The sequence below is a fragment of the Cylas formicarius genome, unplaced genomic scaffold (assembly GCF_029955315.1).
Source record: "Cylas formicarius isolate icCylForm1 unplaced genomic scaffold, icCylForm1.1 PGA_scaffold_9__14_contigs__length_23061073, whole genome shotgun sequence".
In the NCBI taxonomy this organism is placed as follows: domain Eukaryota; kingdom Metazoa; phylum Arthropoda; class Insecta; order Coleoptera; family Brentidae; genus Cylas; species Cylas formicarius.
In genome coordinates, this window is record NW_026844365.1 from 15,106,540 (window position 1) to 15,134,155 (window position 27,616).

Below are 27,616 nucleotides of genomic sequence, written 5' to 3' on the forward strand. Positions count from 1 at the left end.
AGTTTTCACTCCAGTCACGTGAGCAGCACAGTAGAAGCAGTTTGTTTAAATTGCGCAAGAAAAACTATTCATATCTTTTATCTATGAGAATCCCGAAAAGTCTATTGATCTGTCGATTTTGTTTATGTTGACTGTGACGTTTTTGAGATGCAAGGTAATTTTGAAATTTGTTAATTCCCATTTTTTCCGAAAAATGCAATATCGTTATAAACCAAACTTGCCTTTTTTTAAACTCACACTGAATATTGGATATGATTCAAGAAATTTTATATCTGATGGTTCTATTTCAAGTTTTAGACCATGCATAACTCCTTACAAAGAATAAATATTTTAATGAAACTAAGAATAAGATGGCTACTTTTAAATTGGTCTGCGGTATATTTTGGCTAATCTATTGAAAACACTAATGGGAATACAAAAATCGTTGAATTTTCTTTACTAGTTATTTGGGGACCTAAAAAACAGACGTGGCTAAACTCTAGTCTCGTAAATACAATTTTTGCGTTAAGCAATGTGAAAATATTCCATCTGTGATAAAATAATTGTCACTTAAAACAAAAATACAAGAGCAGGTCTTTTAATAAGTAGAATAACGTAAATTTCTAACCCCAAAAAGTAGGCAACCAAACTTGTTCCTTTGTTTGGAACTTGGCCTTTCTATTTACTTTCTTATGACATCATCCAAAAAAAATATCTAAGACATATTTCTGTTTGTTGTTTTTCTCCGAAATAGAAAAAATTAAGGCACCTGTCAAATGTCAAAAAAAACATTCCCAGAACTGTTGGCGGGTAAAAACCAAACCAAGAATTAATTCAACAATAAGGAAATGTCGCGGAAAAATGAAAGCATTAGATGTTACTGCGCAAAAATAGTGAACAATTGTTTTTCAACAACCATTAACAATTGATTACAGCAAAACGGAAGGCTTTCCAAACTTTCCGCCACAACATTTCACCTTGACAATAAAACCAACACTGCGTTGACTTGCTAATTTAGTGTTATTTATAACCAACCTAATTTTTTATGGGTTTAAAAATTTATCCAACAAACCAATAAAGGAAAAACAAAAGTAGATACATGTAATATATTTTTCAAAAAGCTGTACATATATATATCCAGAAAAATTGGTACGGTTTTTGGTATATTTTTTAGCTACTTTTGGATATATTACTATCAGTATGAAAGTTATTAAGTTTTGTTTTTTTTTACTTTGCGTTGATATAACTAAAACCCTTGCACTGACATTATTAATGATTTTCATGTGCCAAAATTAACATATTTTTAAAGAATGAGCTATTAATAAGTAAATTTTTATTTTGCCATTACTGGTGCCATGATTGCGATTCAAGATTTATCATTATATTACATTATGATTTTCTATTCGATGACAATTGTAGTATTGTGAAGTCCTAGTTTCAAATTCATCAATTAAATATAGTAATAAGGTAATAAGGAATTTCTGGAAGGAAGGAAGGACGGAATACTGGCAGAGGAATTATGTAATAAAAAATAATACCACTTACTGGGTTGTATTGTAAAGCTGTGATGTAGGCTTGAACAGCTTGCTCCATATCACCAGCCGCTACCAGGGCAGCGGCCAAATTGATGTACCCATCAATAAAATCTGGCTTTAACCTAACAGCATGTCTATAATTGTCCAACGCTTCCTGCAACTGGTTGCGTTCTTTGAACACATTACCAAGATTGCTGCAAAGAACCAGCATCCTCTAAATATAATTAACAAACTAAAAAAATTTTTGCTTTACCTGTAAGCTTCAGCCAACAAGGGATTTTGTTTAATGGCCAATGTGCTGAAATGTGCTGACTTCTCCAACCTTCGACACTGGAAATGAATACTGGATAGCAGCAACAGCACCCCGGTATTTGTCTGATCTTGTCTCCATAGTTGCATGCAATGTCTCTCGGCGTTCTCATAATCTCCTGCTTGATATTCGCGATGTGCCAGCTCCAACAAGCCTAAGTTTAGAATAGCAATTTGTAGGGAATACCAAATAGATGTTAAAGCTTTCACTCTACTGTCTTAGCAAGTAAAAATTGAAATGTCTTGCATTTGACATAGCGGTGAACACATAGTAGATAACCTTAGTGTTGCCTGGGTCAAAGGAAAAGTATGGTGGCTAACAATATTATGGGATCGCCATGTCAAGGAGCAAAATGGTGTATCGAAATATTACCGGATATCCAAGACCATTCCGATACAACTAAGGGGCGAAAAAATGCAACAACAGCCAAACGATTTGTCTAAAAATAAGCCATTTTACCGACAACTTACCGACCGAATTCATGGGAATCGCGTCGTTCATTTTCAGGATGACTTGTGTGCCGAGAGGTAGGGTTCCGTTGATTTGATTTTGACTATTTACAGAGACCGATTGGCCCTGCATATTAAAATAAACCGTCAATGGTTGAAAACGCAAAATTTACAACAAAGGATGAACACAATTCACCTCTACGTTACCGACACGGATCGATGTAGAAGAGTGGAAGTGATAATAAATGGCGAAACAGAAGGGGGGATTAGAAAGAGACGGACTGTCGGAAACTGCATCTGTCAAAATAACCCGTTTTCATTGGTCAAACTGTGGGAATTTTCCGCTGGATTGATTTGGAAATTTTTCGTTTTGCGATTTTATAGCAAGCCATATAATCTGCGATAGCTTAAAAAATTTATTTATATGGAAATTTTTACAAACTAGAAAAAGACTAACACGCAATTTTTCATATTTCAAATCATAAAAATAGCAATCCCACGAAGGCATCGATTATCACGTTAAAAAATTTGTTATCTGTAGAAATATTAGCCACCACATTAATATTATCTTTGTTTTTAAGTCGGACATTTGTATATGTTTATAAATTTAAAATTTGAATTAATCGTGTTTATTGGGTACGAAGTTATAAATAAAGCGATATGACCGCAAATTGGTTTACATCGCCTGTTCTTTGACTTTGTTGTGGTAAATTCCAAAGTTCGCGGCTATTCGCTTTCAATTGAACACTTTTTATTCAACAATGTTTAGATCGGTGCAGCTTTTAGTGAACTTAAATTTCATCTTGGCTAATAAACAACGTTTTTATTGTGTTTCAGGTAACAAAATCTATAAATTTATTAAATTTAGTCATGACTTTGATTCTGTAATATATATGTATATGTATTAATAGGTTATTTGGTGAGTATAAATAAATACGTAAGAATTTAGAACTCATCGTTTGATTTAAAATAAATTATGACCAGTATGAAACTAAAGTACAATTCAAACGCAGCAGCCGCTGTGATAAAAGTTAATAAACTAATACTCAGACTTTTTTGGAGTTAACATATCTGCTTCATACGTATTTATAAAAAAAATGAGCTGCCGCTGCCACTAAAAAATTAACAGCGCCGTAATCTTTAATAATAAGCTCACTTTTGAAAATATATTTCTTCACAAAAGTGCTAATAGATAAACCGAATGATTTTTTTAGAAAAAATTTTAAAATCGTTAACAAAATTGATTAAAACACACCTCAAAATATGAACAAAGTTTGCACCTGAACAAAATATTTTTTTTTGTTAGAAGTGAGACTAGGCTAGCGTATAATTGGTTGTATACTTCGAGTACAATTTTTTCACTGGATTGTGAAGTCCAATCGTTTTCTGATATCGTTTTACAAAAGAATAACTTATTTTGGAGAAAATTATATTTTCTCATTGGGCAAAAAATTGTGATTGGCGTTCTTTGTCCTACTTGTCCCGTAGGAACATGTGCTGGCAGCATGTTCGTTAACAGGCCAATTTCTTTTCTTTGCAGTGCACGCGATTAGCTTGATCGAATGGTTCTATAACATTTCCTTTTCTTTTTGAACTTCGATCTCGTGGTTGCTGACGTCGGCGGGGTTCTATTTTTACAGTGCAGTTCTGTTTTTAATCGATCCTTTCATTTGCGTGGGGTTTGGTGTATGATTTGTACCCTTTTGGCATTTTTTTCTTTATTTTCGAGAGCGATGGCTGAAGCACGCGAAAGGACATTCATTATGGTCAAACCTGACGGAGTGCAAAGGGGCCTGGTTGGCAAAATCATCAAGAAATTCGAACAGAAAGGATTCAAGCTGGTCGCTCTCAAATTCGTTTGGGTATGTCAAGAATTACGAAAATTTTATATTCAAAAAAACATGGCTGCATAACCTATAAATATCATATCCTAGCCGGCTGCGACATGGCATCTTGATTGGGTGAAAATATTTATTTTTTTTAACGTTTCGTAGCCTTCTGAAGAGCTGCTGAAGCAACACTATGCAGATTTAGCTGGAAGGCCTTTTTTCCCTGGTTTAGTGAAATACATGAGCTCCGGACCAGTTGTGCCTATGGTTTGGGAAGGTTTGGATGTTGTAAAGACTGGCAGGGTTTTGCTAGGTGCTACCAACCCAGCCGACAGCGCGCCCGGCACTATTCGTGGCGATCTTTGTGTTCAAGTATGTTTTAGAGGATGTAGTAATTAGTTTATTGAATTTTCACATGATGCTTAAGACATTTGAAACCTGAAGTTTCTTGTTGACGATTTTTCACTGATAAAGGTCTAAGACATTTTATGGCAACAGTGTGTATAAGGAGAGTGTAAACAATAAGGTTTTATCATATTGCAGGTTGGGCGTAACATCATCCATGGTTCTGACGCAGTGGAGTCAGCTAAAAAAGAGATCGCTCTGTGGTTCAATGAAAAGGAACTGGTAAACTGGAGACCAGCAACAGAACCGTGGGTGTACGAAGATTAATGTGCTCTTTATAGCAAAAGCCTTCAACTTTGTCATTTTTGTAAAGTGTAGGTCAAAAACAACTATTAGGCTAGGTTGCAAAATATTTTGTAAATTGGTTTAATTTTGTTCACCCTTTTGTGACCCTGGTAATATCAGCTGCATTATTTTTACACTGCAAGATTATTAAATTTCCTTTTTTTTGGTTTCTGTTTTTTTTTGTTTGTAATTATTATTTTTGAAAACACCAAATGACTACATGTAGTTCGATTAGAAATTAAATGGACGGCTTTGCAGAACAATACAATACAATATATGGAAAAACAGCAAAAAGAATAAATTTATGCAACCCGCAATTACATAAACTGGTAAAAGATAATTTGAATTTCGTTTTGTAGAATTAAGGTAGCTGAACAATTTACATAGACATAATTGTTATAAATATAAGGAATAATTCCCAAAAATATCAGTTTATGCAACTCCTAATTACTTCTGAGTAACATTGAAAAATCTATGGAATTGTTTTTTAGTAAACCAAAATTAATAACGTGACGGATAGTGAATGTGTGGTTGCATAACATGCGAGAGGTAATTTAAGCTTCCTTTCGTAGAATTCAGGGAGCGGAACAATTTACTCTCTTGGACTGATGTACACAAACACAAGTGTTATAAATATGTGGAAAAATTTGAAAAAATATTTTAATGCAAACCACAATTGCATCTGAGTAATGTTGAAAAATCCGTGGAATTGTTTTTTAATAAAGCCAAATTTATAATCGAAGCGATAGTGAATGTGTGGTTGCCTGACACACAAGAGGTAATTTGCAACTCATAATTGCATCTCAATAACGTAAAAAAATCAGTAGAATTGTTTTTTAATAAAGCCAAATTAATAACCAGATGAATCGTAAATGTTTGGTTGCATAACACGCGAGAGGTAATTTGAACTTCCTTTCTTAGAATTACGTAGCGGAACAATTTCTTGGTCTAATGCACACATACACAAGTATAAAAGTCATAATAAACAGTATTAAACATTGGCATGCCATTCTGGCTTTTTTTTTGGAATAAATAATATGTATATTAATTTGTTGGCTATTATAATAGGTTTGCAAATTCCAACTTTATACCATTTGGTACCTATGCGTAGTTATAAGTTTAATATTCAACATTTAAAAATGCTTGCCAAAGGTTCCAGCTGAGCGCGATTATCAGAGGCGCGTCAGCAATTTCGGCTCTGTGTAAACCAGTCTTTAGCCGGAAGAACTCGTTCTAAGGATCCAAACAGTAGCTCAACAAAACAAAAACCAACGGCACCAAGTAAAAGTGCATCAACATTAAAGTGTACGGCGACAGCCGGCAAAAGATTTTTTAATAGACATTTTATTTTGCCTTCTAATTATTTTTTTTAAATAAGGAAATAAAAGTAAATTTTACGAAAATAATGACGTCGGAGTGTCCTCCGGTGTTTAACATGTGATTTGTCATATGTACCAATTCCGCTTACCTTTGCGAATTGGAAAGTTGTGCTCAAATCAGCGAAATCGGACAGGTAAGCCAGTATTTATAATTTCTTTGGCGATTTTAAATTCCCCCACCAGTGAAAAATTTTGTTTACTCGAAATCAACAGGTGTTCCAATGTTTTTTGGTGTTTTATATGGGTAATGACAATGTTATTATGTCGGTTTAGGTTATATATCTTGTTTACGTTTGCCGTTTCGTAATTTTATAACTATTCTTTGGTATACATGCATCAGTTGACATAATAATGTTTTTATTTCGGATTGATTTCTTTTCTGTTTACAAAATCAATAGATCTGAATTGAGAACACTACAGTTGCCGATTTATATTAAAGCACCAGTTAAGATACAGTTAGGAAACAATTTGTTTAAATATTTAGATTAATTGCCCAACCAGGCCCGCAGGGTTGAAAACTTTCCCTTGTTTTTATTTTCCATAGATATGGATTTTTATTAACATTTTGATTTAAAAAAGTTATGTATCTCGTTATAACAGGTTTAGTGCACGCCAAGAATATTGATAAACAAAACACTTACTATAATGGACTATCACCGACTAAGCCCTAATGTTTGCTCACAATGTAGATCGTATTTTATTCTACCAGATAAGGCATAGACTATGACGAACTTTTCCGGAATATCAGGCCATAGAATATATTGCAAATAGGAACCTATCGATACAGATTGTAATGGTTGTTCTTACGAGGTCACGGACTGTTCTGATATGACGTAATTTTTTTAATATTTTGTAGTTCTCGAAGAATTTTGTAGTGTTTCACCCACAAGAACAAATTAGTCCTGAAATTTTGTGGACATTTTCCTATTAATAAGAACCATATTTTAGTTTTTCGGTTTTCATTAAGTTAATAAATATTCGAATTCGGTAAAACAATACAAGCTGGAATTTTATTACCAGTTGAAACTAATCTACATGAGGTTGGGGGACCTGCGGGGAACCTGCGTAGGTATCTCAAACTGGCATGATTGAAGTTGCATAAATAATAATAATAATCCCCGGACTAAAATCTAGATCGCGATAAGGACAATAAGTGGCTTAAAAGCGTTTCAAAATCATAACTAAAACAGACGCGTCTATTTTCGGATATTTTTCGGTTCGTTGGGCGCTCCGGCACATTTTGAATTTGTGAAAGCCGTTGGCTAAACACGCGTTGTTATTTTTTGTCCCAAACGCGGTTTGTTAGTGTCAATAGGTTGTGATTTAGGTCATGTTTTCGTAAAAATTCGCGACGTTGCAAAGGAAACATCCATCTAGTTTACAACGTACATACAAGTAGGTACAATACACGTTGTCAGGGGTACTTACGATATATCTCTTATCTTTAGAATTAATATCTGTTGTACGAGAATTTTAAGTCGATTGCAGCGATTTAGAAATTTATTGAAACGTTCGACAAAATTTAGGAAACAAGAAGTCAGATCAAAAATTATACTTAAATTTACCTGTATATATAAATCCGAATGTTTTTATTTGTTCATTTCTTGCTTTGATCAACTTTGACTTTTCATATGGGTGTTTGCAAAGGGGCTCATTAAACCGGGGTATTAGGCTCTTCATTATTTTTAATACACCAATATGCGCCCTGTATGTTTGAGAAAACAACAACAAAAGTTTAACAGCACTAAAAAGATCGAGAGAATTTTTAAATTGTCTATCCCTCATCTATCAGACTTAACTTTTATAGGGACCGGCTTATCAAATATTGTTACAAGTGTCGCGTGTTTTACAAATCTTGTTATAAACATATAAATAAAAATAAAAAGATAATCCTCGTTTTGTTTTTAACTTAACTTAATCGAATGGAAACATTGGAATTGTAGTCAATATTTTTTTTTATTATTTATCTAAATTGGAAATTAAATTTGAAAATGTCATTAACTTGTTTTCTGCTTGTTTAACATTTATAGATATCAATAAAACTAAAGCTTCACTCGGTTATAAATTTTTTTGAGAATTCTAACCTCAAACTGATATTAGGCAAAATTTGCCATTCACTTTCTGAGTTTTATGTATTAACAATACGTAATAATAAAATATAAACGCCTATCTTGAAAGGAGAAAAAAAAACTCATGAATTATTTATTGGGTATACATAATCTGGATTTATAAGAGGGAGTTGTAACCATTTTCATTGAATTTATTACTTTTCGGGGACATGTATTTTTGAATAAATTAAACAGCTCATCTCCTTTATTTGACACATCAAAGGTCTTTTGTACTAATTTAAGTACTCATCCATTTTTCTTTACGACCTATCTTAATTTATATATATTTATATTTAATATTAATAGAAAAAAATGAAATTTATCTTTAGTTCTATTACAAGTTATTATGGTACTTTTCTTTCTCTTTTTCTTCAACTTGATCTGTTGCAGATTTATTTAGTTCCAGAATTTTAGTTATCTAGAATATCCAAAAATTTTTCAACTAGTCAGCAGATGTCTAGTACTTTTTAACAATACGCAACGTTATTACTGAAACGGACCACCACCATCATTTTTAGAAAACATTTTTACTATTTTTTTAATGCTATTTGCTAATTTCAGATGTATATATATTTTTTTTGCAGACCCCAATTCCGTATGTGTATTTCGATGTAACCCATCCCGCGTTACCCTTAATGTGACCGTTTAGTGCCAGAACTATGCCCGACACGAACGGTACCCAGAACGGCGCCCTCGAAAGTGGTACCGAGCTAAAGTCCAATAATCGTGTCCCGGACGCCACTGAATCGGACCCGTGCCTGGATAATCCGGTAACGAAAACCAGGAAATCGGAGACTTTCGAACGATACGTGAGTCAGATACAAGACAGGACCGGACTATCGCGACGGGGTGTCTTCGTGGCCGGGGGTGTAGTGCTATTGAGCATACTTTTGGTGATCGTGGTGATCGCGTTGGCTGCCGCCTGGCCCAGGGTACCCCACAGCTTTCAGTATCCAATATGCAGGGAGCCGGCATGTTTGAGGGCCTCGGTTCAGGTAATTTTTTCACCCTATTCGTTTTTTATTACAATTTACAAAGCTGTTAGACATGAAAGGGAATATAGAGAACTTGTAATATACAGGGTGGTGCACTAGTATGTCCTTGTTTATCATTGTTTTAAAAAATGTTTTCTTAGATGTTACATAGAATCAAAAGATAAACATTAACGTAAAAGCTTGGCAATTAAAAGATATTAACATGCTACATATTTTAGAATTTTTGCAAACCAACCAAAACTATTATCTCTTATCATCCAAGAAAACGTGTTAACTTTTGAGATACAGAGTCGTAAAGTTTTCAAAAATACACACAGCCTACTACATTTATAAGAAATAATTATAAAGATTTCAAAAATGCACCTCAGAGTTTGCGTACTTTCTATGCATACTTCGATTTTTGGAAGTATTTTAATAAAACAGGTAGGCAATTACTTCAGTAAGAAATAATAATGGCAACTCTCTGCGTGTTGCCATATTATCGATATTATGACCATGCAGAGAAGAGATTTTTATTTTTTTAATCGAAATTTCATACGACCACCACTGGTGTATTTAAAAAAAATTGTGGCATTCTATATATACATACATAGTGGTAAAGTTTTCAAAAATAAAATATATTTTTTTAATATCAGTTATATCCCACCACACATGCACTACATGTGCGATGTATCAAGAGGCATTATTTAGTGTATGGTCTGTTCATAGATATAAGAAAGTGACCAATTGCGTTTGAATGGGATTATCCAAGGGTGGTCATTAACATACAATGCAACAAGATTATTACTTAAAGTTTCAGAATTTAAATTCAGATAAAATTGATGGTCCGCAATAGAAAATAATTTTATACCTACCTGTGTTTAATATTCTTTGCTTTGGTATACAACTTAGTTTAATTTTATTAGTAACCATTCTTATTTCGTGTGTAATACAGCGTGTGTTGAATCCTGTGTGAATTATGCAAAATATGCGCGAGTTTAGTGTATCTCAGGAGACACTCCCGCCCAAATGTAGAAAACACTATTCTATTGAGACTAAGGAAGCTATAAACAGTGTTTATTTGACTCTCATTGAACGTGGTGCCAGCAAGCAAGCATCTTTAGAAGAAACGACCTCATTGACGAAAATTTCAACATAATCTGTATAGAAAATTGTGAATAATCCCATTTCAGCGAGGAAAAAAAGAAACGATGCTGACATTTTCTCAAGTGTAGATGAAAGTGATCTAGATATAATACGGCGTAAAATTTACCAGTTATACGAGGAACAAAGCGTGCCTATAATAGATATCTTAATTAGGAGGTTTGAAAAAGATGAAACCCGTGTTAAATGTGGCAGAACTAACTTATGGAAGTGTATTCAACACATGAGTTTTAGATTTAAAAAAATTGACAAAAGGCAAGTTTTAATGGAATCTTTTAGAATTCGCAAATGGCGACTTTAATATCTAGAAAACATTAGGATTTACAGAGAACAACAAAGGCCAATTATTTACTTGGATGAAACCTGGTTCGACACTTATGATACCCCGGAAAAGGGTTGGGTTGACTCAAATGATAAGTGTAAAACAAACGCGCCATCAAAAAGATGTAAAAGAATAAGTATTTGGCATGCTGGCTCTAAATATGGTTGGATTCCAAATGGACTTTCTCTGTCTGCGAAAAATATTAAAGATTCTTCTCTGGATTACCATGAAGACACCACCGCTGATTTATTTGAAAGTTGGTTTAAAAACAAACTAATTCCAAGCATTCCTCCTAATATCGTCATTGTAATGGACAATGCAAGTTATCACAGTAGACAGTTGACTAAAACCCCTTCCTCATGTGACACAAAAGCAACAATCCAAAACTACATGTATAATAACGACATTTATTTTCACAAAGATTATACCAAAAAGCAATTAATTGAGGTTGTACAAAGTTTGAACCTACAAAAGGAATACCTTACCACTGTATATTTAATCCCATTGAACATGTTTGGCACCAACTGAAATCTGGCATTCGTCGTAACAATGTTTTTCCCCGTGTTAACTCCAATGTCCTCAAGTTTATAGAAACCGAAGTTTTTAACATCCCTCCACAAAGTTGGGCAAATTCTGTTAAACATATAGAAAAAGTAGAACAATCGTATATCCATATTGCAAATAATATAGAACAAATAATAATTAGAACAGGCGATGATAGCGATAATGATACTGATCTATTATGCGAACAATTTTAAGTAATTTAAGTAGGTAATTCAAATAATTTGTAATTTTATTTTATATTTAAACATAAATACATATATAAATAAATAAATATTGTTTAGTATCTTTCCTAACAAAACCCCAAATAATTAAATTCTAAGCAAAGTACGGACCTGTTCGGCCATATTTCATTCTTACAGCTTGCCCGTGTCTTTCCTTAATTCGTATCGGTTAGTCACATTCTTATATCTATGAACAGACTTTACCACAATTTTTTTTAAATACACCAAGGGCGGGTGTGCACCTGTCTATTTTGGCACATATTGATAGTACGCCACTGATTTCTCTTAAAATAAAAATTATTCTTACAGTGTCCAATCATTTCTAAAGAAGTTTAATTTCGTGATTTTTTTTATTTCGGTTTTCGGTTAAAAAATAAAAACCTCTTCTCTGCATGGTCATAAAAATATCTTTAAGTGACACCATGCAGAGAAATTAGTTTTTCTTTTTAAATGAAATCCTTGCGACGGACTAAAAAAATTGAAGAGATCAAATCTGCTCATAAATGAAGGCATTTTTTTAAAAATAAATCAGTGGCGTGCCACTGACTGTCTATGAACAAATAATATTTTGGTTGATTAGGTTGCCACTGCACTGGTTAAGTTGTGAAAAATAAAATATCTACCAAAAAGAAAGTATCTAGCTTTTGATTACCAACTACTGTCCTTCACAATATATAGAATTATTAAAAAAAAAACACTACCTACTTAATAATTTTTAACAAAATTGTCTGTTAACAAATTCATAACAACCTTTTTGAAAAAAAGTAGCTACGATGATAAGAAATAATAGTATAAGTGTAGTAGTTAAGTTAAATTAAATTAAATATTGCCTTAATTTCTATTTACATACAAGCATCGCACGAATTCTGTGTCGCATCTATAAATCAATATGCCCAATGTCGGGCGGTACTACCAAGTACTTGGAAAACAAATTGTCAAAAAAAAACTTCACTATGGAAAAGTAGCAAAGCATCTATATTTCCCTTACCTTGGAAAAAATTAAATAAACAGGATGCTTGATGAAAACGTGGCAATATAGATCGAACATCGAGAAATATTAAAATGACACCGTTTTTGAATTTTAATGGGAGTGTTGCCAACCTAATGGAGAAAATTAAAAAAACTTTTTTTTTATAATCTCCTATACCTGTTAATCCGCTGTATTTGTAATAATAAAAACGGACCTTAATATGACCAAAGTCATTAATAAAATTTTAGTGAAGTGAAATTTAATGAATAACAATCAATACTTCAGAAAAAAATCAATCGGACAAACCAAAACCATAACAAAAATAGTAGTGGGACAATAGCTGAACACGGTAATGTGGTTATATAAGGGTGGTTCATTCAAAAATAAGAGAAAAATTAGTGTAAATTTCGTCAAATTGGCAAGAGTTTAGAGAACCCCTTCTAGGACATCATTACTTTGGCACTAAACTCCTAGGAATGCATTTGACTATACAGGGTGTTTTCTAATCGAATGTCAATAACTAAGAGCTCGATTTTTTGAACCATTTTAAAAAGAAAATGTCATATGAATATACTTAAACGTCTTTAATTTTGAGATACAGGGTGCTAAAGTTTTCAACAATAAAATATACTGTTTTAATACCTTTAATATTTTAATGAAATTTGGCACATATGTATGTTATCAAGAGGCATTATTTAGTGTACCAATTTTTTTTTTAAATACGCCAGTGGGGGGCGTACGGAATTTCACATTTTTATTTTGTCTCTTAAAATAAAAATTATTTTTACAATCTCCATTCATTTCCAAAAAAAAATTATTTCTTGATTTTTTTCAATCCGATATACGGTTTTCGCTTAAAAAAAAGCTCTTCTCAGCATGGTCATAATATCGTTAAAATGACAGCATGCAGAGAATAATTATCTTTTTTTTTTCTTACTTAAGTAATTGTCTATATGTTTTATTAAATCACTTCAAAAAATCGAAATACGAATATGCTGTATGTAAACTCTGAGGTGTTTTTTTGAAATATTTATAATCATAATATAATATAATATTATATTTATAACGTCGCATCGTTATGACCAATCCGGCACCTAGGTATGTACCTGTATGTGCCTAATTGTTCAGATTACTCTCGTGATATTAGTTTTAATAACAATAAGGAATAATCAGGCCGCAATAAAAGGTTTGAAAACATTGAAACCCTATCGAAAAAAAGAGAAGAAAACAATACATTATAATAAAAATATAACAAAAAACAAAGAAAAGTAAGGTACTCCAAATACTAATATCGAGAACTATAAGATAACTTGAAAAGTGTAATTAGTTCACTGACAAGAGTTTAACTTAGCCATAATTCAGAAGACAGACGCCCACCAATGAAAACATTGAAACCCTATCGAAAAAAAAAAAGAAGAAAACAATACATTATATTAAAAATATAACAAAAAACAAAGAAAAGTAAGGTACTCCAAACACTAATATCGAGAACTATAAGATAACTTGAAAAGTGTAATTAGTTCACTGACAAGAGTTTAACTTAGCCATAATTCAGAAGACAGACACCCACACATTAGTTTATTCAATCCGAAATAACTATTAAACAATTTTGTACGTCATTTTTTTTCTTTAATGTTACATAAATTATCCAATTTGGGGCCGATATATGATACAAAATGTTTTCCCTAACTGTTTGCGCAATATGTAGTATTAAACAAATTATTTAAATTTCTTCTAGTGTTGTAATTATGACAAATAAAATTGTTAGTTTTTCATTTGTATGGAGTAAATTACATGCAGTTATTATATACAAACTTCTAAATTCAAATATACAAAAGATTCGTTGGATGTAGCCTTGGATGTTACATTTAAATGGTCTAGATGACAGTGTCGTCCTCATCATACCAGTATACCATAATCTAATAGGGACTCCACACTTAATTTATTAGAAATTACAGATTTACCTGTGGTGTAAAGTTCTTATACCAGTTCTTACCAGTAGTCCATTTTGAAAAAAAAACTTACTAGTATGGATTAGTACGATGCTTGTTAACAAAATGTCCCAACATTTTTGATATTCAATTGCATACAGTTCAACAGTTTCTTAATAGGTGAGATCTCCAAGCTTTTGAGTATGTTCGCGATTTCGTTAAAAATTTACACAAGCAGCAATTGCGTTTTCGTTTCCAACTTTCTGTTGCGTTTTTCGAACCTTATTTGAGACTGCATATGCTATAATAAACAACATTCAGACGATTTTGTTTTAGCCAGTTTTACTTTTAGGATGGCGGCGTAGGAAAATAGTTTTCAATTTTCCGCGCACATATGCCGCATAATATCACATTCGTGTTGGAAAGCAAAACAAACATACAATATACATATATAACCGGGTGGGTTTGAAAATGAACTGGCTCTTCGCCTGTCTAATAGTAGAAACGCCAGAATTAAGTAGTCAAACGAGATTTGTAAATGCGACGCAGAATTTGACTACTTTAAACTTAAACCTACTTGGTATACCGACACGATCTTCCAGGCGACAGTGCATGCTTTCGAGATCTGTGCTAGAATATGCTGATGTGCACATGTTCAGACAGCTAGGCAGTATCAAAGGCACCAAGTGGTCCTCTAAGATTGAAGGCAGCTGCCAAGCGTTGTGACCTATGTTAGGGTGCCTTAGCAATATTAGGTGTCTGGGAACGAAACCTACTCTGTTTTAAGAAACGTAAGGTTGTTGGGTATAAAAAAGAAAAAAACACGAAAGGGATATTACATTATACACTGGAAATTGCTTCTTCAACAGTGAGATTTGTAGTACTTGTGTTTTATATAAATGAAGCACTCGAGTTTAGTTATTTTTGGTCCGAGCTTAAATAAATAATATTCCGTTGAGATTTTAGAGATTTAAAAATTCTACCAGACAACGCAGTCATTCGTTATATTTGCCTAGCCTTTATTATTACCGTAATTTATAGAAAAATTGCATACAAATTTGCGTACCTGCCATTATTTAAACTAATTTTAGGGAAATGCGTGTATGGCAGGTAAATATATATTTGACGTTGCGTGTTTTTTTTTTTTATCTGTGGTTTCATTTTTGTGTCGTGATGTCGTTTTTGGCGTTTTGTTGAAATTCAAGCAACGTCAAACACCAAATGCAAAAAAAATAAGCTTGAAAAATTTCTTCATATTTTTTCGGGTTTGGTATTGGGGCCCAGTACATACGAACGTTTTAGGTATAATTGCACTATAAAGCCAGTGCATTTCGGGTTAACAGTAGAATGTATGTATGTGTTTTATGTTGGATATTGAATTGACCTTCAATACGATAATACTTTTGGATTTATATTTCGGTATATAGGAAAAGTCTTACTTAAGAAACAGAATTTATTTTCGGGGTATCTAAATGCATCCCAAAACTCCAGTTAGCGACTTAATCACCCATTTTATTAGCATCGTTAAAGCAGTTCGCAGTTCTAAATGTTTTAAGAAACGTTAAAACTGGGAAGTCGATTGGGTCCGCATGTTATTTTGCGGATTGGGTAAATTAGTTAATTTTAAACTTTATTTAAGTTCAAAAATAAGTTGCTATTCTTATTAAGTAACCCTTATTTCTCGTAAATTTTATTTTTTTTAGGGCTTATTAGTTTTATCAAGGGCTTAATTAACTGAATACAATTTCACTGTTTTAATGAAAAAGAAAAAGCTTTTAATATGGTAGGTAGCATATTTATATGGCTTATAATTAACGTTAAATGCTTCTAGCTATAAGCGTTGTTATTTCTCGAGCGTTGCTGATTTCTAAATTTTTAAACATCGCAACAATGCAAGTATAAAATTGATAATTTTATATTTTATATATATTTTATGGAATATTCCAGGGCTTTAAACTTCCAAAATCAATCAGACTGGACACGTAATTTTCTTTTTGGGATAATTGGTGACGCAGAATAATGTTTTTTTTTATTCTTAAACTAGTGTGATTTTAAGGACAATGTGTATCGACATAAGTAAAAAAAAAGTTGTTTTTTCAAAAATATCTAAGTTTGACAGCCTCTATTTCGAAAGCAAACCATTCCAGAGGGCATTAGAAGAAAAACTATTATGCGATTGAAGTAAGCGAATTTTGTATAATCACCGCGGATATTTCCTAAACATTTTTCTTCCATAGTTATTCTTTTTTGCAGCTTTCCGAAAATCTTAATAGGTCAGTGTCGCCGTGCGGCGATTTGTGGGGGGCCGTTTGCGGCGGGTGGCTCGAAAATCACAGCAGACCCGCCGACCGCAGCGTCTGGAACCAAAAGCAACAATTAGTCAAAAAAGGTATTTAATATGTCTTTAATTTTTAAAAAAAAAGCTCGAAACAAATAAAATTGAAAATAATATTAAATTAAATTAAATATAGTACTCCAAATGTCAAACAAAGTTAAAAATTCGGCTTATATCTTTCATAATGTGATGATAAATTTGACATACAGGCGCTACTACGAAGCATAATTGAGTAATGAGGCTGTTCAAGTTTGGCAAATGTAGTATTAATAATTACATGCAGTAGATACAGTTGATTCTGTTAATAGGAAAAAACACAAAGTGGGTTTCCAATCATAAATACTGACATACAGTGGCCGCGTAAATGTATTAAACTTTAAGTTGCAATAAAACAACGATGGATTATTCGATTGACATGAATTTTATTTACCCGAAATCTTGTGGCATTACATTTTAAATATGATTTCTGGCATATGACTATATGAAAGTCCAATCTGGACGTTCAATTTTCGATGACTTTTTCCAATATTTGTGGCCGTATATCGGCAATAACACGGCGAATGTTGTCTTCCAAATGGTCAAGCGTTTGTAGCTTATCCGCATGGACCAATGACTACATAGCCCCACAGAAAGCAGTCTAGCGGTGTTAAATCATAAGATCTTGGAGGCCAATTCACAGGTCCAAAACGTAAAATTAGGCGGTCACCAAACGTGTCTTTCAATAAATCGATTGTTGCACGAGCTGTGTGACATGTTGTGCCGCCTTATCATGGTTATTCAATTCAGGAATGAAAGAGTTAGTAATCATAGCTCTATACCGATCACCATTGACTGTGACGTTCTGGCCATCATCGTTTTTGAAGAAGTACGGACCAATGATTCCACCAGCCCATAAAGCGCACCAAACAGTTAGTTTTTCTGGATGTAACGGTGTTTCGACATACACTTGAAGGTTAGCTTCGCTCCAAGTGCGGCAGTTTTGTTTGTTGACCATTCAACCAGAAGTGCGCTTCATCGTTAAACAAAATTCGCTTATGAAAATCGGGAACAACGGCAATCTCGTTTTGGGCCCATTCGACGAATCTACGCCTTACTTGATGATCGTTTGACTTCAATTCTTGCACGAGTTGGATTTTGTAAGCACGTAAACCAAGATCCTTCCGCAAAATCTTCCATAAAGTGGATGGACACAGATCCAATTCCTGTGCTCGATGGCGGATGGACTCATTCGGGTCTTCCTCAATGCTACGCTCTACAGCAGCAATAGCTTCTTCTGTACTCACCGTACGGCGTCTCTGGGGATGCGAGTTATCAATAAGAGTGAAAGTGGTGCCAAAACGTTCCATGGTTAATCGAATTAACTGCTCTGATGGACGATTTTGTCGACGTTAAAATGGACGTTGTGCGCGATACGTATTCCGCACAGAACCATTATTTTAGAAATAAGATTGCACTATTTGCAAGCGTTGTTCAGGGGTGAATCTATTCATGATGAATTGCCAAACCAAACTGAGAATAAATCACTTGACAGCTGTTAAATCGGTCGCCATCTTGAACAGTAATGCCAACTTAAAGTTCTATACATCGAAAAAAAAACACCCATTATATAGCACGGTGAATTTTGGAATGTACGTATATCATTCAAATATCTAATTTTTGACATAAAAACAATATCTCAAAATGTCAAAATATTAACAATATTTTTTTTAATGGTAACAGGGGTCATATGATACCTCTTTTAAAAGGTCTTTTCACGTTCTATTCGCCTACCAATTTTGAAAACATTTGATTCTTTAGTTAATGCAAGACATTTAAATGAATGCTTGTAGATATTTTAATAATTTGCTATTACTTAACCGTGGCTTAAATTTAAAAAATAAATAGTTTGATCATTTTATCAACTATTTTATTGAATGTTCAAACTCAGCATCTTGTGCATTTTGAAATTATAAACCTGCCAATAAACTTGTTCCTAACATTATGCAAAGTTTCTGGGATAATTCCACTGCAAACTGTTAAAAAATGATAAAAACGGAATTCTTCTAACTAAATCTTTATTCCTTAAAACATGTGCACCACCACAGTTCCGTTTTTCTTACGTTCCTCTTAGTTTCTGGTCAAAACAAAAAACACAGACCATAATCAAAAGGCACAGAATACAAAATAGACATTGCTAACTTAACTCTTAAAATATAAAATCATAATTTAATATACCTCCTTGATTTTATATCGTAAAAAAAATGATATTCATTAATTGCCAAACACATTTGTTACTTTTAATTGTTGTTTACTGATATTAGCGATATCTGAGTGCGCAGGTTTTGAAATTTTTCTTTTCCAAGTGATTTTGTAAGTATATCTGCGAGTTGATCATCAGTGTTTACTTTCACGATATCAATTAAACCTTTTTTGTAAAAATCATTAATAAAATGATAACTTACGTCAATGTGTTTTGAATGTTTTGCAAGACTTATTCCTCCTGTGTTGTCTTCATAAATTTTAATTGGAGTTTTAATTTTAAAACCTAATTCCTCCAAAATACCTTTTATTGGCAAAATTTCTTCAACACAATCTGCTAAAGCATAAAATTCTGCGTGAGTTGATGCGCGCGATACAATTTTTTGTTTTTGAGATTTCCACAATATAGGATTTCCAAATACTCGAATCAAAATTCCTGTTGTTGACTTACGGTCAATTAAGTCTGCCGCCCCCAATCTGCGTCAACGTAAGAATCTAATATTTTAGAATTTTTACTGTATGCCAAATTGACAAACCTGGTACAATAAAGGTATTTTAAAACTCTTAGTGCATACTTAAAGTGTGTATAACAGTAACTATTTTGAAAACGACTTAAATAATTAACTGAAAATGAAACATCAGGTCGAGTTGCTCCACTTATATCCTATCAAGTTTCTGTATTTATAATGATTTTCTGGATTTTCTGCTGGTTCTAATTTTAAATTCATTTCCATTGGAGTGTGATAAATTTTTGATTCATGAACATTATATTTCTGCGCTAAAGTTTCTATATAATTTTGCTGGTCTAAAAACATTTTCCTTTCGGGTTGATTGTATGTCTCTTTAATACCTAAGTACTGTGTTATCTTGCCTAAATCTGTCATCTTAAAATGTTTATTTAATTTACTCTTAACCTCGTATATTGCATTTAAATCTTGACTAAAAATTAGTAAGTCATCAACATACATAATTACATATATTGATTTTTGATCAGTTTTTCTCGTATATGAACAATAGTCATAATTTGAGCGAACAAAGTTAAAACTTAACATGAAATTATGAAAGCATCCGTACCAATCTCGTGGACTTTCTCTCAGACCATACAGAGCTTTCTTTAATAAACATACTTTATTTGATTCCACTTTGTAGCCGTTTGGTGGATTAGATTTTTCCATTTTGCACATCTATTTGTTCTACATGCCATCCTTGATTGCATGCTACTGATAATAAAACTTTTAAAGGACACATTTTTTCTACCGTATATATCTTCTTCTTCTTGGTATAATTGTTGAAATCCTTTTGCAACTACTCGTGCTTTATATTGTCCATTTGTTTTAATTCTATATATCCATTTAGTTTCGATAATTTTCTTATTTTCGGGTATATTGTCCATGTTTCACTCTCCTCTAAACTTCTTATTGCGTCTTCATAACTTTCTGGAATTAAAACGTTTGCAAAATTAACATAAACATCGTAATCATCATATCGTTTTGGTAGATTAACTTGTCTCTTTGGCCGACCTGAATCTAATCTTTCTGTGCTTTCTTCATTATCTTTTTTGTTCGGTGAGCTTTCTACCTCCTGAATCTTATCCCTGTCCGTTTCTTTAACTTCTTCATTTTCTTCTGAATTGTCACATTCATAGGAGATACTTTTCCTTAAGATTATATGTTTTGTGTCTTCTTCTTCAGCTGCCTATCCACTACTATTGGATGTTGGCGATCACATTTCCGTATGCTACCCTGTCCATTGCTGTATGTACAAGGTCCCCGATATTTTTCAAGCCAGTCCATTCCCTCAGGTTTCTAAGCCATGACATTTGTTTCCTTCCTACGCCACGCTTGCCCTCTATCTTACCCTCGACGATTAGCTGGAGAAGCCGATATTTTGGGTTCCTCATTATGTGTCCGAAATAGGCCGTTTTTCGTTTTTTTATGTGTAATAGAATTTCTCTGTCTCTGCCCATTTTTCTCAAAATTTCCTCGTTTGTAACCCTTTCGACCCATGATACTCTCAGCATACGGCGGTAAGTCCACATCTCAAACGCTTCTAATCTATTAATTGATGTTGTTTTGAGCGTCCATGTTTCCATACCATATAATAGAACGGACCATATATAGCACTCGACGTATCGTCGTCTTAGGTTCAGGCTTGTGTCTCTGTTGGTAAGTATATGTTTAAATTTTAGAAAATAGCTAAGGGCTATTTCTGTTCTGGCTTTGATTTCTTTGTCGTTGTCCCAATCGTCATACAGCCAACTACCCAAGTATCTATATTTCTTGACTCGTTCCAAAGCCATTCCATCGACGACGAGTTGCGCATTTACATAAGGCACCCTGTCCCTACTGATTATCATATACTTTGTTTTATTACTATTTATGTTTAGTCCATAGTTTTTACTGGCGTCGTTTAGTAGAGTAATCAGTTGTTGTAAGTCTTGGATATTATCCGCAATCAAGACAGAATCATCCGCGTACCTAATGTTATTCACATATACTCCATTTACTTTGATTCCGATGTCCTTATCTTCGAATGCTTCGCCAAAAATGGCTTCTGAGTACACGTTAAACAAAAGTGGGGACATGATGCATCCTTGTCTCACTCCTCTACGTATTTCTATATCTTGTGTTTTCAGTTCGTTTGTTGTTATATGTGCAGTTTGATGCCAATATAGATTTTGAATGCAGCGAACATCTTTACCATCTACATCCATTTTTTGTAATATCTCGATTAGTTTTGTGTGCTGCACTCTATCAAAGGCCTTTTCGTAATCAACAAAACAAAGAAAGACGTCCTACGCGAATACTGCGTCCCGCGTCCCCATTCCACTCCTAAACCCAAATTGTGTGTCTTTAATACTGTCCTCACATTTTCTATATAACCTGTGGTGTAAGACTTTAAGAAATATTTTTAGTGTATGGCTCATCAGACTTATTAATCGATGTTCTTTACAGCTTTTTGCATTTCTTTTTTTAGGTAATGGAACGAAGGTAGACCTTAACCAGTCTGTGGGGTACCTGCCAGTGCTGTATATCTTATTGAAAACAACTTCCAATAAAGACAGGTTATCATCGTCTATTAGCTTAATGATCTCGGCTGGCACTTCATCTTGTCCGACTGCCTTGTTATTTTTTGAAAGTTGTATCGCTTTACGAATTTCCTCTTTTGTTATCGGTGGTCCACTCAACGATTCACCCGCGGGGTTAATTTCGAGGTCCGTTCTCTCACTGTCTTGGAATAGTTTTCTTATGTATTGCTCCCACATTCTTCTGCTTTCATCCTTTTCCAGGATTATCTCGTTTTTGTCGTTGACTAGAACTATTGGTGCCTTGGTTTTATATATTCCAGCTACCTCCTTTAGCTTTTCATGTTCGCTATGAGTATCATGTATCTGTTGGAGTCTCTCTATTTCTTGGCATTCTTGTTCTAGCCACTTTCTTTTAGCTTTTCTGATTTCAGATCTAATTCTAGAATTTAAAAGACTATATTGATCAGGGTTTACATTTTTATGTTTACGTCTCTCGTCCATCAGTCGTAGAATTTCCTCTGTCATCCATTTGTTCTTAGGAACAGACTGATGGTATCCTAGTATGTTCTGAGAAACAGAGTTCATGGTTTTCTTCAAGCTATCCCATATATTGTCGACTTGATATTCTCCAATCGTCTCTTGCAGTCTCGCCAGTCCATCATTTAGTTTTTGTTGCAGAGTCGTCCTTACTTCTTCGTTTTTTAGTTTTTCAATAGCTAACTGAGGTTTCCGTTGCTGTCTCTTAACAAGTGAAAGCTTTACTTTATAGGAAGCCAAAAGAAGAACGTGATCGGATGGCACGTCGGCGCCCGGGTATGTACAGACTCGCTTGAGTGATGTGCCAAATCTCCTGTTTATCAGTATAAAATCGATTTGATTTCTAACGATGTTATCCTTATTATCCTGAGGTGATCTCCATGTATAAAGTCTTCTAGGGGGTAACGAAAACCAAGTGTTTGTTATTTTAAAGTTCTCTTCCTGGCAAAATTGTACCAGTCGATCTCCCCTATGGTTTCTATCACCCAATCCATATGGACCGACAATTTGGTCTGCTTGTAAAGAACCGATCTTCGCATTGAAATCGCCTTGTATTATATTGATTTCGTGTGGCTTGGTTAACCCTAGAAGTTCCTTTATCTCGCCATAAAATTTGTCCACTTCGTCATCGCCTCTATCGAGAGTTGGGGCGTACACTTGGATTATGTTGATATTAAGCGGCTTTGTTCGAATTTTTAATAACATTGTTCTGTCTGAGTAGGGAACAAAGTCAGTAACACTTCCAGCTATTTCTTTGGTGACTATGACCCCTACACCTCTTCTGTGGTCCCTGTCATTGTTACCTGAGTAGTAAAATCTTTTGTTTTCCGTGTTACATTCTCCTGCTCCTGGCCACCAGGTTTCGCTTATTCCTAGGATGGATATCTTCAATCTGTCCATTTCATGTATTGTGTTGGCTAGTTTCCCAGCCTCGTACATACTCTGGACATTCCATGTCCCTATGTTTAAAACATCTTTACAAATATTCTTGACTCCGGGGATTCTTAGCACCCTCGTTTTGCCGGAGACTGAGGGCCGATTTTTTGTGGTTTCTTCCATGTGATTTTCTTGGGATAAATACTTCAGTGGTTTCCCGTTGCCTTCTGAAGGTAATTTTTAATCAAGGTTGTCTTCCTTTAGGCTGACTGTCTTACTGGACTTGCGAGATCAGCCTTCCCTTGAAGATTGTTCTTCCGCCTTCCGGACCATTGGAATATTCATATCTCTTCTGCTCCTTCTGCCGTTGACTATCTTCACCGTACCCTGGCAGGGGCCCTTACAGAGTACTATCATCCGGGCCAGATGAACCCTGGTTTTTTAACGAGGTGTTACTCCTCGATTCCTCCTCCTTCCTCATCTCTTGCGTGATGAGACCCCAGGCTTGGGACTGGCATAGCGGAGTTTTGTGTCACATTCAATGAATTGTACGTTTCTACTAATTATCACTTTGCCGTTAACTAGAATTTTGTAGCCCAAGTCGGTGTGTCCTACTAAGATTCCTTTGACTGCTTTTGGATTTAATTTTGATTCTCTGCATTCTTCTGGAATTCTAACAAATGCGGTGCTTCCATACAAGCGTAAATTAGATACATTGTGTTTTTTATTAAAAAAGATTTCATAAGGTGTTTTTTGAACTTTTGTGTTTGCTAACAAACGATTTCCTATATAGGCAGCCGTTCGAATACATTCTGGCCAATAAGATTTATCAAGTTTTGCTTTAGCTAGTAAACATCTAGTACTATTCATAATTGTTCTGTTGTATCTTTCCGCTACGCCATTTAACTCATGAGTATAACGAGGTCCTGGTCGTAGATATATTCCTTCTTTGTTAGTGAACTGGTAAAAATCTTTATTTATATATTCTCTGCCATTATCACAATGAATTTCTTTAATTTTCTTTCCCGTTTGATTTTGAACTAATTTGACATCTTGCACAAAACGATCAAATACTTATTTTTTGTGTTTAATACAATAAACTACCGAATTTTACTGAAATCGTCAATTACAAAATATTTTTCACCTTCATAACCTTCCTGTTTTATTGGACCATGCAAATCTGTATGAATAATCTCTAGTATATCATTTGCTTTACTTCCTTTGTTTTCCAATTTTAGATTCGACATTTTGTTTTCACATTTTACAAATTCATTTTCTAGTCTATTTGGTTAGTTTTGGTTAGTTTTGGTAATTGCTAATTGTAAATTACACATCAATTTTAAATTTTTAAAATTTTTTTCCTTCTTTATCATTTCTTGCACATTTGTATTTGTATGATAAGATTCTGCATTTTTGTAATCATAAATATTAGTAGTTAGTTCATATAACTTATTTCTTTTTGTGGCTATGGCAATTAATGTACCTTTACAATCAAAAATTTTAGCATTATACTTGGAATACGTAATAAAATTATTCACAAAACTCACTTAACAAATTATGTTTCATATTTGGCACAAAATATACATTTTTAATATTTATTTTTATGGTTCTGCCACAAACTGCAAAGCATGCATTAATATTACCTATCTTTTCCGATGTTAAGGAAAAACCGTCACCTACCTTGACATTTACTGGTTTTGTAAGATTTATGAATTCTGAAAAATACTTATCAGTATTTACTATGTGGTCCGAACATCCACTGTCCAACAGCCATGCAATGTGATCTTCATTTGCTGGGGAATCTTCAGTTTTTGTCATCATTACCTCCACATGGAATGTGTAATTGCTGTCGATATCTTCTACTTTTGATGTACTTCCTTGACTTCTTGATTGCTGACTTGTGTTCTTGCTCCTCTTGAGCTGCCTCTCTGATTTCTTCCACGTGAAACAATGAACACTTGTGACGTTTTGTCTCCACTATTACTCTCTCGTTTTCGAAATTCTATATTTGGTTTTGATTTCACATACTCTACCGATTTTTCTTTTTCAGGTAAAGCATATACAATGTCGACTATACGAGAAAAACTTTCTGGCAACGCAAGCAGTAAATAGTTTAGTTTGTCTTCTCCTGTATTTTTCGTTCCTTCGTTACATAGTCTCTCGAATTCATTGAAATATTCCGTTGGATTATCTCTTTCATTCATTTTTAAATCTAACAGCTTAATAGCACTACTCTTTACCAAATATAGTTCGTCTAATTTTTGTATCATCTGTTTTGCCGTAGGCTGTGATATAACTAGTTTCAGTTGTGTATTGTTGAGACGGCTTACTCTATAATTCTTTGCTCTCAATCCCTTTTTGTTCCATTCCAGTTCGGTGATTGTTTCAGGTCTTTCTTGCTTTTTAATTACATCTTCACAATCCTTCATTTGCAGCAGCAACATAAGTCGAAATTTCCATTTGTCATAACCCGATCCATCAAACACATGCAAGATCAGTTCGTCTTTCTTTTCAGTAGCCATGTTACTTCTCTCTTCTTTTACTTTTTGATTTTTCAACAACCATGCTCTGCTACCATGTTAAAAAATGATAAAAACGGAATTCTTCTAACTAAATCTTTATTCCTTAAAACATGTGCACCACCACCACAGTTCCGTTTTTCTTGCGTTCCTCTTAGTTTCTGGTCAAAACAAAAAAACACAGACCACAACCAAAAAGCACAGAATACAAAATAGACATTGCTAACTTAACTCTTAAAATATAAAATCATAATTTAACACAAACATTTCGAACTCTTTCAGATGAATTTGGTTTTGTAACATAAATTTTACTTTGTAGATATCTCCCATGAAAAAAGTCCCGGGGTATTAGGTCTGGCGGCCGAGCTGGCTATTCAATGGGACCTGGTTTTCCAATCCAAAAGTAGTATTTACCAATCTAACGGGCCTTGAATAATGCGGTGGCGCACCGTCCTACTGAAAAAATATGTCTCTTTGAAATTCATTTCGCTTGTTTGCTACAATTGTTTCAATCTGTGGATTAATTTCATTTCGTAAGATTATAATCGATAAATATTGGAGCAACAATTGACTGACTAATCAAATGTTTTCACAATTGGTATGCGAATAGAACGTGATAAAACCTTTTGACATTTTGAGGTATTGTTTTTATGTCAAAAATTGGACCTTTTAATTATATACGTGCATACCAAATTTCACCATGGCTTATGCAAGGGTACAAAAAATAAAATCATCATTTACGCGGCCCTGTATAATAAGTTAGTATACCCAAGTATACTAGAGTATATGTGCCCCTTCCATTCTCCCTTCCTTCCCTTTAAACATTAAATTATTAATATATAATCCTGTACCTATAATAATAATAATAATAATAAACAACGTCTTTTATTAATTACATTTTTTCCAATATGACATTTCATAAATAATCAAAGTGCTTCAATGTGGCGAAGTCTAGCTTAAAAGCTATTCTGCTCAACCACTAGAAGCGAGAGAAAAAGAAATAGACGGAATCGAAAATAAACAAAAAATAAAAGTTGGTATAAAAGTACACACACACACACACACACACACACACACACACACACACACACACACACACACACACACACACACACACACACACACACACACACACACACACACACACACACACACTCACACTCACACTCACACTCACACTCACACTCACACACACACACACACACACACACACACACACACACACACACACACACACACAGACACAGACACAGACACAGACACAGACACAGACACAGACACAGACACAGACACAGACACAGACACACACACACACAAATCATTAGATATACCTCAATTAATATTTTTACCCAGAAAGTTTGTGTTGTTTAAATTCTTTTTTCAACTTCTTTAAAGAAAGTTTGTTTAATTTTCTGGCAGTGAATTATAGACATAGTTTCACCTAAACAAGGAAGTATTGAAAACACACCATCATTTCTTAAATTACAACGTGAATGGCTCTGATGACGTAACTGAAACTTGATTGATTATTAAAGTTTGCCAAGAGTCCTACGCTTTTATATTTTCAACCAGACCAATTCTTTTATTTTTTGTGACACATAATCAGATTTACGAATATTGCAAGTAAGCCTACAACCGCTATTCTGAATGCGAATCCT

At 33.8% G+C, this 27,616-nt stretch overlaps 3 protein-coding genes across 6 annotated transcripts in view; 2 read left to right on the plus strand and 1 right to left on the minus strand.

The window, feature by feature from the left end:
* LOC132706999 (UDP-N-acetylglucosamine--peptide N-acetylglucosaminyltransferase 110 kDa subunit) overlaps positions 1–2,523 on the minus strand; it is a 68,587-nt gene extending 66,064 nt beyond the window's left edge. Inside the window, exons 1-3 of the mRNA XM_060678608.1 lie at positions 2,295–2,523; positions 1,768–1,978; positions 1,525–1,708 (exon numbers count right to left, since the gene is read on the minus strand). Coding sequence (XP_060534591.1) covers positions 1,525–1,708; positions 1,768–1,978; positions 2,295–2,406 — 507 coding nt within the window. The 5' untranslated portion in view covers positions 2,407–2,523. The remainder of the gene's footprint in view (positions 1–1,524; positions 1,709–1,767; positions 1,979–2,294) is intronic.
* Positions 2,524–3,809: 1,286 nt separating this feature from the next.
* On the plus strand, positions 3,810–4,961 carry LOC132707003 (nucleoside diphosphate kinase). Its single transcript, XM_060678617.1, has 3 exons — positions 3,810–4,135; positions 4,268–4,474; positions 4,646–4,961. Exons 1-3 carry the CDS (start codon positions 3,962–3,964, stop codon positions 4,772–4,774), a joined length of 510 nt encoding a protein of 169 aa, XP_060534600.1. The 5' UTR covers positions 3,810–3,961; the 3' UTR covers positions 4,775–4,961.
* Positions 4,962–5,103: 142 nt separating this feature from the next.
* The window catches only part of LOC132707000 (protein gone early), a 126,671-nt gene continuing 104,158 nt past the window's right edge, over positions 5,104–27,616 (plus strand). The window contains exons 1-3 of one of the 4 annotated variants that reach the window (XM_060678611.1): positions 5,104–6,305; positions 8,864–9,274; positions 16,679–16,814. In XM_060678611.1, the coding sequence (XP_060534594.1) occupies positions 8,939–9,274; positions 16,679–16,814 (472 nt within the window). In that variant the 5' untranslated portion in view covers positions 5,104–6,305; positions 8,864–8,938. Of the gene's footprint in view, positions 6,306–7,357; positions 7,567–8,863; positions 9,275–15,589; positions 16,607–16,662; positions 16,815–27,616 lie in introns of those variants that run through there. The other 3 variants (XM_060678612.1, XM_060678614.1, XM_060678613.1) reach the window with 3 other exon arrangements.